The following is a 12,966-nucleotide window of genomic DNA, read 5'->3' as shown; positions in this document are numbered from 1 at the left end:
TTGATTCTTGTTGGAGATTTCAATGACCATAGCACTCTCTGGGGTAGTGAGCGGGTTAATTTTCGTGGGAAACAAATTGAAGAATTAATTGATTCTCATTCTCTTTGCCTCTAAAATAACGGAGAACCCACATATTTTCATAAGCAAAATAGAACATTTCAGTCACTAGACCTTGCTATTTGTACACCATCTTTAGCACCGAAGTTTAATTTTAGAGTGGGAAATGATCTATTGGAAAGTGACCATTTCCCTATTTTTTTAGAACCACTTTATTCAAATAGCTCTCTAATGCAACGTCCACCTCGTTATTTGTTCTCAAAAGCTAATTGGGCGCTTTTTTTCTGTTATGGCAAATATTACAAAAACGATGATAACGGCTGAGAATATAAATGATGCAGTTAGTTTAGTTACTGACACATTGATAGCAGCAGCTGATTTTGCTATTCCTAAATCTGGGGACTGCTTTCTAAAACATCGGAAACCATGGTGGAACCAAGAATGCACTAAAGCTAGGCAAAGTGAAAAAAGAGCATGGAATAAATTCAGAAGACAACCAACAACAAAAAACCTCATTCTATATAGTGAAGCAAAAAGTAAGGCGCGACTAGTTAGAAGGCGAAGTCAGAAAAGTTGTTGGGTGAATTTCGTATCTAATATCAAGTCCTCTGTCTCGGCAAAAGAAATGTGGATCAGAGTAAAGAAGGCTTGTGGGATATACCCCGAAGTCTCTCTTTCCTGTCTAAAAATTAACAACAGAGAAATTACCAGCTTGCAAGAAATGGCGAATGCTCTTGCAGAAGCTTTTGCGTCCGTATGTGACTCTAGTAGTTATACAGAGCCCTTTCTTTCAATTAAAAGTCGATCGGAACGAAATCCTCTACGCTTTCATACAACCAAACTTCTGCCATATAATTCTGATTTTACTCTTTCTGAGCTACAGCATGCTTTATCAAATGCAAAAGAAACTGCTCCTGGTCCGGATGGAGTGACGTATGGTATGCTTAAACACCTCTCTCATGATGCTTTGGTCAATATATTGTATATGTTTAACAGAATCTGGAGGGAACATGTTTTCCCCATTCAATGGAATAATGCTATTGTGATACCTATATTAAAACCTAATAAAGACCCTCAAAATCCCATTAATTACAGGCCTATTGTGTTAACTTGCTGCCTGTGCAAACTTCTTGAAAAATGGTCAATGCTCGCTTGATCCATGTTTTAGAGACAAATGAATTTATATCCCCTTTCCAAAGTGGTTTCCGAAAGCGACGTTCCACTGTTGATAATCTTATAGCTTTGGAGACAGACATAAGAAATGCCTTTGTACGAAGAAATCACTTGGTGTCTGTCTTTTTCGACATAGAAAAAGCTTATGATAGAGCTTGGAGATTTGGAATTTTAAAGGATTTGTTTAATTTTAACTTTCGTGGAAATTTACCTATTTTTATCAAAAATTTTTTAGCACACAGACTATTTAGAGTTCGATTGAGGAATACTCTGTCTAAAGCCTTTTGCCAAGAAGAAGGGTTTCCGCAGGGGAGCATATTGAGCGTCACTCTATTTATTATAAAAATCAACCATATTCTATCCACAATTCCAAACACTGTACATAAAAACATCTATGTTGATGACGTGCAGATCTCCTGTTCTGCTAGAGATATGCGTTTTATAGAACGGCAATTACAAATTGCAATTAACAACATGGCAACCTGGTCTGAAAGCAATGGTTTCACATTTTCTGCTCAGAAGACTAGATGCATGCATTTTTGTAGAAGGCCACTACATACAGATCCTGAATTGACGCTGAACGGTAATCCTCTGACTGTATGCGACCAACATACATTCCTTGGTGTTATATTCGACAAAAGCTTGACTTTCCTCCCCCATATCATGGATTTACGGAACAGATGTCTGCGATCGTTAAATATCCTTCGAGTTCTGTCAAATACTACTTGGGGTGCTGATCGCACTAGTTTGTTGAAAGTATATCGAAGTGTTATTCGTTCCAAATTGGATTACGGCTGTTTTGTATATGGGTCGGCTCGAAATTCTTACTTATCTCGTCTTAATTACGTACATCATCAGGCTCTGCGTGTATGCTGCGGTGCATTTAGAACATCCCGATTAGCAGTCTATATGTTGAAACTTATGAACCCTCGTTGTCTTTTAGACGAAACATGTTGTTCGCCTGTTACTATTTCTGTGTTTTATCAAACCGATCTCATCCTTTAAGGAGAATCTTTTTAAACTGCAGTCAATCTCCACTATTCAACATCTGCAGAACCTGTATACCTCCTTTGGGAACACATATTTTTAGGATATTACCAGAAGCTTACCATAATGTTGAAATTCATGATGAAAGTCCTTTTTGTATACCACCTTGGTGTCAATATGATATTGTTTTGCTTCATCCATTTCAGAAATTTTTAAAGTCCAATACTCCTGATTTCATTTTTAGAGCACTTTTTTCTGCTCACAGACATATGTATAATGACTACATTCCTGTATACACGGATGGTTCCAAAGCCGAGTCTCACATTGGTTATGCTTTTGCTTGTGAGAAAGTAGTTATAAGTCACAAATTACATGAATTTACTTCAGTTTTTACTTCGGAAGTCACAGCCATATATAGTGCTATACAATATATTGCTAAGAATAAGTTTAGAAAGGTGATCATTTATTCCGATTCTTGGAGTGCCCTTCAAGCCCTCATTGGAAAATCTCACAATCATGCATATATTTCTGATATCAGGAATTTGCTTAAGGACCTATATCAAAATAGTTTTGAAATTCTATTCTGTTGGATTCCTTCCCATATGGGTATCCAAGGGAATGAAATAGTGGACATTGCAGCAAAAGCAGCAACCAAATCCCACGAACAATTAATTCCTTATGCTGATGTACATTCTTCCGTTCGGAAATGGTTTTTGCAAAATTGGCAGAACCAATGGAACCTTGAGATATAAAACAAACTATACATAGTGAAACCTTTTATTGAACTTTGGTGTTCCTCCTTAAATCGCAGATGCGATGTTATTCTGACATGATTACGCATAGGGCATTCTCGAATAACGCATAAATATATACTTTTAAAGCAGCCACCACCAATTTGTAATCGTTGTGGTGATAGTTTAACTATCAGACATATATTGATCGAATGTCAGTCACTGGACTCATTGCGTCTTAAGTATTTTAATACAGTTGTTCCTTGTCTTCCGCTTTTAATCGGACAAAAACCGCATTTTAATATTTTTCTGTATTTAAAAGAGGCAGGTTTTATCAAAGAAATTTGAAATGTTGTTTTTTCCTTGTCGTTGTTCTTAATTTGTAGTTGTATTTTTTAAAAACAGATTATAAACATTTTAAACAAAGTTTTAAGATGTAGCACCAAAATTTTCATCTAATTGCGGCACAGTTTATCCAGAGAATGGATCTTGAGCTAGTATAATATTCATTCACTCACTCAATAAATTTTAATGTTTACATAGTTCAATTTTAGCTCTTGATCTAAGAAGTTCGAAATTGGCTTATTTTCAAATTTGATGTCAGTCCAATATCAATTATGACTATTTTTAACTTGGATATAATTTTGTATTATTTCCTCTTTTGATATGACTCATAAAAGCCTGTATTCCCATATTAATTAAGCTCATACACGTCTTACTAAGTGAGCAGTATACAACAAAACAGATTTTACGGAATTTTTCTAATCAATTTGGCAAAGTCAAATTCATATTTTTATCCATCAAATCCATATTTAATATAGATTTCAAGCAGCTCATTATTTAAGAAAGTTCTCTAATTAATCTGATTCACAATTTCTCATAAAATAAACAAAGTATTCATTAAAGTGTGAGTGACTAAACACCAAAGCAATGCATCAGCAGATTAAATTTTACTATTCTAACAAGAGAAATTTATTCTATTCACTCAGGCAGTTATAGCGATCTCACACATCTTCAATAGATACAATCCAGGAATCTCATAAAAAGAGAGCAACTGTCTTTGAAATAAAAATTAGACTGATCTACACACAAAAAGGGGGGGGGGAGGTACAAATAGAAAAGGAGTGAGTTTCCATGATTACACATTTGTTCTATATTTGATGATATGGATACAATCTTTTATTCTTGCAATGTTCACAAATTAGCACTTTTTTTAGATGAAATAAAAAAGGAACTTAGAAACTTAAAATTCCTTGTATTTCCCCAGATTTTACAGAAATTTTTGAATTACACAGATTTGCCCTCTTTTTTAGATGATATTTGAATTTCCCGCATTTTCCCAGTGCTGTGGCAACCCTGTATTATTTTTCGATTCGCGACTAAACAAAAAAAGAATTTTAAAAAGAGAGAAACTTAGTTACCATTATTGAGTTTGTAATTCTTGTCATTATGCACAAGACAAAAGTTTTATTATCATAGGAAATGGAAAAAATACAAAATAAACAGCATTTGAAAATATAAATATTAGAGTTTTATTAGTATATGAAAATAACTAAATAAAAATACTCATAAAATATACTTAAGAAAAATAATATGAATTAAGAAAATTCCAAAAGATAAAATGCACTTTTAATAATATAATTTCAACTTAAGTGATACATTATTAATCACTATCATTAGTAAATTATGATTGTAAAAAATATTACCTTTGCCAAATTTGGAATAAATTTAGTGTCTCCAAAGCCTTTGTAATTACCCATATTGCTTAAGATCCCACAAGTATAAATCAAAAAGGCCTATAAGAATGTAAATGAAGAAAGTAAGGAAGTGATGATAAATGACAACAAGCTAATTTGAAGAACTGAGAAAAGTATTTTGAATGTAATTACGAAAATTTTTAAAGTATTCTAAAGTATTTAAAGTACCCAACTTTCACATAAAAATAATTCTTAACACTTCATTTATCCACTTTACTTGTCCATTTGCTTATTCTTACCAAATTAAGAAAAGGAAAAATCAAATTTAAGAAAACTGTCTAGGTAGTTGGCAAAGGAACTTTCATATTTGCATGTGAAAATTGATTGAAATAATCACTAGCATTTGTTCTATAAAATAAGGTAAAGTTTCGAAAATTGCAGTTTCCTTCAGCAATATTTTGAAATTTAATTTAGTGCTAAAGATTAAAAAACACCATCCATATATTTAATTATTATGCTTAAAATGTAAAATAAGACCCATAAACTTAGTTTATAAATTTTTGAAATAATTTTTAAAACCTGAAAAGAGCATGAAAGAGAAAACAAACAAAAACTTAAAAAAACAGCAACAGATAGTTAATATAAAATAAACGAAGTATCAATTAAACTCATAAACACTACAGCTAACGGAGCTAAAGATTACATTAATCAAACCAGCATTTACATTTCTTAAAGTTGCTTAATTCATAATTTCATTTTTTATGTTTTTGCATATTTTAAAACTTAATTTTAAACTACATCATATCACTAATCAGTAACTTTTAAAAATAATACTAACTGTAAAATCATCCTCCGTAAATCCACATTTGTTAAGAGCAATCTCTTTCAGTTCACTCACAGTATTATTATGAAATAACTTATTAATCAGTATAAAAATTAATGGACTTTCTGGGGAAGTCTGGAAAAAAAAAGTAGCATTAATTCACAACCATTTTTCATAATATTTTATTTAATAATATACAATAGCAAATAAGAAAAATAAAAATCTTTAAATTAATGGTCAATAATAATTTGTTTAAAAGGTAGGTTAATGACACAGGTAATAACAACAACAAGTACAAAAGAAATGCAATATAAATAAATCTCTACATAAACCTGTTTACTATTTAAGCAATTAACTATTCTCAATGCAAATTCTTTGCTTTAAGCTTCATATAAAAAATAATTTGTTAATGTTTTTCATGAACTTAATAAATATAATGCATAAAAGTAATGAAAATTAAAGAGGATGATATGACAAGTTAAGAGAAAAAGTATTTTATACAGATAGAGATATTCCAATCATGACTTATGATAATTGTTGCATCACAATCAAACTCCATGTAAGATAAGTTTCTCTTTTCAGGAGTGACAATAAATGTAAGATAGAAAAAAAGCTGCAACGATTGCTTTTAAAAATATGGTGAAAGAAAAAGCGCTTAATGTTTTTGCTGTGTTGTTTTGATTTAAATATATGTTGCTGATGTTTCCTTCAGCGTTGTCATCATTGAACAAAACTGCCTACATTCATTTTCACAGTCTATCCTAATAGAAACTAAATTTCTGGTATCCCTGGGTGGGCGGATTTTGTTTTGGAGTTTGATAACGGTAAGAAAATTGAATTTCCATTTTGAAGTTATTGATATAGTTATATCTTGAACATAGATATTTATCATTGAATGCAAGAACTAATTTAATAAGTTAGTAAATATCAAACTTATTAAACAAAATAAAAGAGCACAGTGTGCTTCATTTACAAATATTAAGTTAGTGAGTGTGTTAACTAATGAAAATGCTGCAGAAGAAATAGAAATGTGTTTATATTTGCTTAAGCAAAAAAATGGACTTGTTAGAGTTAACTCATAATAATTATTTAAATACTTTAACAGATGAAACAGAATTCAAAACTGAATTTAATATTGTAGAAGAATATACAGAGAAAAAGTTTTGAGAATGGAATTAAAGTCTTAACGGGTATTACAGAATATTAAAAGCAAACAAAATAATAACAAAAGTAGTAATTCTGGCAATAATTCTTATTTGAGTGTTTAAGAGAATCCGTACAAAATGATTTTCCCACGACTTTCTGAAGTTGAGCTGTATAAATTTGGCAATTAGTTAAGAGATTGGTTGACCTTCTGGAATCAGTTTAAAAACATACACAAAAATAAAAATTTAACTGATTGTGATAAATTTTATTACTCAATTCAATGAACAAAAATTAAGTTAGAAGCTAGAAAAATTGTTGAATAAAACTAATGAAAACTACTTTTTGGTGATAGAAAGCTTAATTGAAAGATAGACAAAAAGAATTATTGATAGATTTTTATGTAAAATAATTGTTAAAACTTATTTTAAATAACTAAAAAAAAACAAGATTCTTTAAGTAATTTGTATAATAAACTTTCTATTCAACTTCGGGCTCTAAGTAGTTTAGGTGTAGCTTTGAATCAGTATAGCATAATATTATATCTAAGTCGAGAGTTTGTTACATACACATATTCTGCAATCATTTGAAAGGCAAAGAAAAAAATATTGAGTTCAAACAGAGCACATCAACACTTCATGTTATAGCTTCATTTCTGAAGAGCAAAGTGCAGTCAGAAGTCAAAAATAAAATTAATTAGATCGGAAATATTTCCCTAGGAGCATGAATACAAGCACTTGATAGAGGACCAATGCTTGCTCCCATCTCCTGCTGAATCATTCATTCAAAAATCAAATGGAACGTGCATTTTGTTTAAAGGATCATGAAACTTGCTTTAGAAAAAAAGTGTTTTCATCCCATTAGAAGAAAAGATCACAATAATAAAAAAGAAAGAATTGTGCTGAATTTGCTTGAATAAGAGCCATCTTGCTTCTAGATGTCAATCTCAAATAATGAGTTAATTGCATTCTAAAAGACATTTAAAGTTCATGTGGCCAAATATTGAATGTAATAATTCTGATTCACCCAAACAAGATATAAATGGCAAAAATATTAACGAAAATTTTTTGAAATATAATGAAAAAGTTGGTTCTTTACATTCTCGAGCAATATACCTTGGAAAGTGGATTGTGTGTTTCTAACAGACAACTTACAAGTTGTGCTTAAAAAGACTTGAATCTACTACCAGGAAATTGGAAAAAAATCGGATTTAGAGAAAAGTATTATAAAGTCTTTAGAGAATGGTTGGAAGAAGGAGTTATCGAGGAAGTTCCTGGAAAAGAGTTACCTGCTGGTACCAACTATCTTTCACACCGACCTACCATCAAAGAAACATCCACATCTTCAATGCAGATAAGACTGGTCTTCGATGCATCTGCTAAGATACATAACCATCTATCATTAAATGACCATTTGGAGACTGGAAATAATTTAATTGAAACTATTTCTTTTATTTTAGGGAGATTTACTGAAACCAATTGGTGCAATTTCAGATATCAGAAGGGCTCTTCTACAAATATCTTTACATGAGAAAGATCGAGACTTCGTACATTTTCTTTGGTATGACAATGAGCGCAATATACAAACTTTCTGGCATGCCTGAATTGTCTTTGACATCACCAACAGTCCTTTTCTGTTAATGGAGGTTATTAATTACCATTTATCAAATAAAACAATAAAAGAACATTACTCTGAAGAATTTATTAAAAAATTGCAAGATAGTTTAGTTTGTTGAAAATTGTGTAACTAATGTACAAAATAATGCCAAACTAGAAACATTTGTCAAATCTGCAACTAATGTAATGAAAGAAGGAATGTTTGATATCAGAGGATAGGAAAGTTCTGTCATTCATGCATCATCAGAAAGTACAATGTTATCAGTATTAGGATTGATTTGGAACAAAAATTTAGATACCTTAGAAATAGACTCAGCATCTTTTAAATTTGATGAAAGAGAAAATATAACTAAAAGAAAAACACTTTCAATGGTTAGACGAGTATTTGATCACATAGATTTCTTACACCTGTTATGATTCAACTTAGGATTTTGCTGCAAGCCACTTGGGAAAACCAAAGTATAATGGCATGATGAAGTGAACAATAAAATAAAGAAAAAATTTTTAAAATGGAGAAAACAACTGAAATATTTCAAAAATATAAAAATTCCAAGATGGTTAGGTGTGATGGAGGAATCCAATATAAGTATCCATACTTTTGTCGATGCCAGTAAGACAGCTTATGTGGCATGCATTTTCTTAAGAAGTGAATCCAGTATGGGCTCAGTGAATGTTTAATTACTTCAAGCCAGCTCACAAATAGTTTCAATGAAGACTATTACTATACTACATCTTAAATTGATGGCCACTACCATCAGTACTACGTTGTTTAGTTCTGTGAAGCAAGCTCTGAAACTTTCCAACATCAAGACTTACTTTTGGACCGATTCTTCCATAGATCTTATGTGGATAACTCATCGAGAAAAGTGTTTGGTAATCATTACCAAAAGAATATATCAGATAAGAAAATTGACAACTTCGGAATATTGGTTTCATATTTCAACTGACCAGAATCCAGCAAACATTTTATCAAGAAGTTGTGGACCTAAACAACTTCAGAAATGCAAGTGGTGGCAAGGGCTAGTCTGGTTACAGAATGTGAAGGAACAGTGGCCAAAGTCAGCTGTAAATATTAAAGAGAAAGAAGTAGAGATAGAGGAATGAAAGTCGGTCATCTCTGCTAATAACACAGAGCTAGAGTCCATTTCATTGCAGTTAGAAGAAGACTTTTTTTTGTATTTTCAAATATGCCTGAAGTTTTTTTTTTTTTTTTTTTTGTATTTTCAAAGATGAATAAGGTTATGTCTTGGGTACTGTTTTTTTTTAATCAATAGCCAGATTTAAGAAAATGCACGGAACTTAAAAATGAAGAACTGTTAAATGAACAAAAGATAATTTTCCATGTAGAACAAAAGGAATGTTACTCTAATGAAGAAAACAAAAAAAAATTTGAAAGGTTCTCTAATATTTGAAGATGAAGAAGAAATGTTACGAATGAAGTCCTAAATGATAAACGAGAAAGAATCGGAAGAATTTATTTCTCCAATAATTCTACCATCAAAACACCTGGCAGTGAGATGATTTAAAGTTCAAGAACATCTTGCTAACAAATATGCTGGGATATTGATTCTCCTGACTATTTTGCATGAAAGACTTTGGATAGTGAAAGGGAAAAGGACTGTCTGGAGTGTTATCAAAGAGTGATTAACATGTAAAAGGCAAAGAGTGAAACATCTTGAGGTATCTTTTTCTGTCTCTTTCAAAAGACCAAACAGAATTACCAGCAGTTTTTCAAGTATTGAGTGCAGACTTAGAGGGATCTCTGTTGACTAAATCTAAACAAAAGATGTGGATAGTACTTTTCACTTGTGCCATATTTAGAGTTGTCCATCTAGAACTAAAACCTTCACTTAGTACAAATGACTTTATCCAAGCTATGCATAGGTTTATTGCCAGAAGAGGAGGAATTTCTGTAGTGTACTCATACAATGGTACTACTTTTATAGGGCTAAACAAAGCTTTGAAACAATTAGATTGGACTACAATTGAAAGAGAATTTAGTGTCAAAGAAATTTGTTGGAAGTTTAATCCACCCTTCTCTCCATGGTGGAGAGGCTTCTAGGAATGCTTGATTGGAATTTTGAAAGATCTCTTTAGAAAAAAATCACGAGCACTCCTTTTTGTCTTAAGAGGAATTGTAGACTCTCATCAATGAGTGCGAATCTGTCATGAGTAGCAGATCATTAAATTGCACATAAAAGAAAGAAGAGCTGAAAACCTTGACCCCCTCAATGTTTCTTCAGGATATTTCATTAAATGATGTTCCTAATTTGGATCAAATTAAAGAGACTAATATTGCATTGAGATGGAAATATGTTCAGAAGGTTCGTAAAAATCTAAAACAGAGGTTGAAAAGGGAGTATCTGGGTTTCCTTCAGTTACCAAAAGAGAAAATAAAATAAATGTGACATAGTGTTAATTGGTACAGATGATAAAAAAGGGATTCATTGGCTGCTAGAGAGAGTACTGGAACTCTTTTCAGGAAAAAATGGAATCATCAGACTTGTAAAACTGCAAACTGAAACATACTAAGACCAATCCCGACCTTGTATCCCAAACTCAAAGTGGGAAGAATGTTGTGTCACAATCAAACTCCATGAGAGGTAAATTTCTGTTTTCAGGAGTGGTAACAGATGTAAAAGAGAAAAAAGCTGAAATGGCTGTTTTTTTTAAGTATGGTGAAAGAAAAAAAATGTTTAATGTTTGTGCTCTGCTGTTTTGATTTAAATATATGTTGTTTATTTTTCCTTCAACATTGTCATCTATGAACAAAACTGGCTATATTCATTTTCACAGTCAATCCTAATAGGAACTACAATAATAATTATTTTGCTTCAAATTCATGCTAACTTAATAAAAATAATATATATCAGAGTAAATAGCACCCAGAAGAATATAACAATTGTTTTGCCCCCTTGTCATAGTTGACAATAAAATGTATACAAAGAGTGCCTTAAGATAAGTGTCTAAAGTCTTGTTCCTACCCCCAGTCACTACATAATTGAATATGAATAATATCAAAGTCATTCTTCACATTAAAAAAAAAACATTTTCATTGTTTTCTTACTCAATCTAAATGCAAAATAATTTATGTTACATATCAGTAGCTATATTCAAAGAGTAAAATAATTCTTTGGTAGTAAGTATAAGCCACAAATAACAAGCCAAGTTAAACTTTCGTTCATTTATTCAGAGTAAAATTCAAAAAAATTTACAAAAGAATAAAAATGAAAAAGATATAAATATTAATAACATTTTGAACTTAACATACTTGCAGCAAATCAATAAGTCCACCAAACCAACAAGCTTTAGAAAGGTAATGAGCATAATGTTTTTCCTTTTCTGTAAGTTCATTAAACGCTGCTTCACAATCCAACTGAATGATTGGTGTGTTATTTGGGTAAATATAATTTGACATATTCTGCAAAATAAAAACAGAATTAGAGGCAAAAAAATATACAATACTTAATATTTTTGAAAAATACATGTACTTAAACAAGCTTTTTTTTTTAAATGAAGCACAGTGCATGTATTTTTATTTATACAGATGAATGTGTGTTGGTGCTCTACAGTTAGACTGTTTGACCTGTCACAGCAAAAAAATTTGTTGATATTTCATCAGAGGAAGAGGAAATAACCTCAGCAGACAAATAACCTTCTAGTAAAATTAGGAAAATATTGAAACTAAGAGAAATTGTTACATTGTACTTCAGGAAGTATTATTCTAATCAGGCAATAATGCTGTGTCTTTTTCACTGAGCCTTGAATCATAGCTAAAGACATTTTTTTAAAAAGTAGTTTGATGAAATGTAAACCTTGCATCTTATAATATAAATCTGTCTCAACGTAATTGTATAACTACTCCCCAAAAATTCCTTCTTTTTCTATATGCTTGAAATGATGGTCAAACAAACAAAAATATAACTTCTTCATTAGAAGATAATGCTTCTCCACTTAAGGTAATCTGGCTAATACCGAATTGTTTCTTCCAGAGATCTAACAATCTATCGCTGGCAGTAAGCTTTGAATCTTGTCCTAATATTTGTCGCTTAAATTTCAAAGCTTTCTTCCATAATATTGGTCCAGTTACATATATACTGTTTTCTTTTCACATGTTCATGACACAAAAATAATGCTTCTTCAACTTCTGTATGCTTACCGATCAGGTTTTTTTACTTTCATTCCACTTCCACTAACTTGTGCAATACATCACTTTTCAACTGTTGTTCAATTTTTCCAGCCACAACCTTGCATTTTTAGCAACTCCTAATTCTGAAGCTATCTTTTTTGCTGTTACACCAGATTGTAGTCACTGTACAACATATAATTTCATCTTCACTGTGGTACACATAAAATAAATATTATGCATAGTCCAAGAAGAATTTACGAATACTGTATGCACTATGCAGTTATAATCAGGAACAGTAGCAACCACCGAGATTTGTTTGCCACTGACGAAATAATGAACGACGAGCAGAATGCTGCTCTTTTTCTGTCACAACTTGTATTTTGTACATGACACATAGGAGCATCTTAGAACATCCACTTCCAATGCCTTGGTAATGTTGCCGATACAATGCTTTGCTTTCCTCCTTTCATTACAACAAAAGTAAACTAGTTGCAAACTGGATACTCAGGAGTGAACTTTTTGATGAAGTGATTTTTTTAATTAATGTTTTATGATGGTGAAATCTTATATGAAAGTATTAAAATCTTTTCAAAACTGTAATCAAATTTCT

The 12,966-nt window shown here is 31.3% G+C and overlaps 1 protein-coding gene across 2 annotated transcripts in view; it reads right to left on the bottom strand.

Annotated features, from left to right (window-relative positions):
- The window catches only part of LOC129988286 (dipeptidyl peptidase 3-like), a 39,835-nt gene that overhangs the window by 25,915 nt on the left and 954 nt on the right, over window positions 1-12,966 (bottom strand). For both annotated transcript variants that reach the window (XM_056096473.1, XM_056096474.1), the window contains exons 3-5: window positions 11,499-11,648; window positions 5,484-5,603; window positions 4,655-4,744 (exon numbers count right to left, since the gene is read on the bottom strand). In XM_056096473.1, coding sequence (XP_055952448.1) covers window positions 4,655-4,744; window positions 5,484-5,603; window positions 11,499-11,648 — 360 coding nt within the window. The remainder of the gene's footprint in view (window positions 1-4,654; window positions 4,745-5,483; window positions 5,604-11,498; window positions 11,649-12,966) is intronic.

Source organism: Argiope bruennichi, chromosome 10 (assembly GCF_947563725.1).
Source record: "Argiope bruennichi chromosome 10, qqArgBrue1.1, whole genome shotgun sequence".
In the NCBI taxonomy this organism is placed as follows: domain Eukaryota; kingdom Metazoa; phylum Arthropoda; class Arachnida; order Araneae; family Araneidae; genus Argiope; species Argiope bruennichi.
Note: the sequence above shows the minus strand (reverse complement) of the source record. Positions and strands in the feature narration are given on the sequence as shown.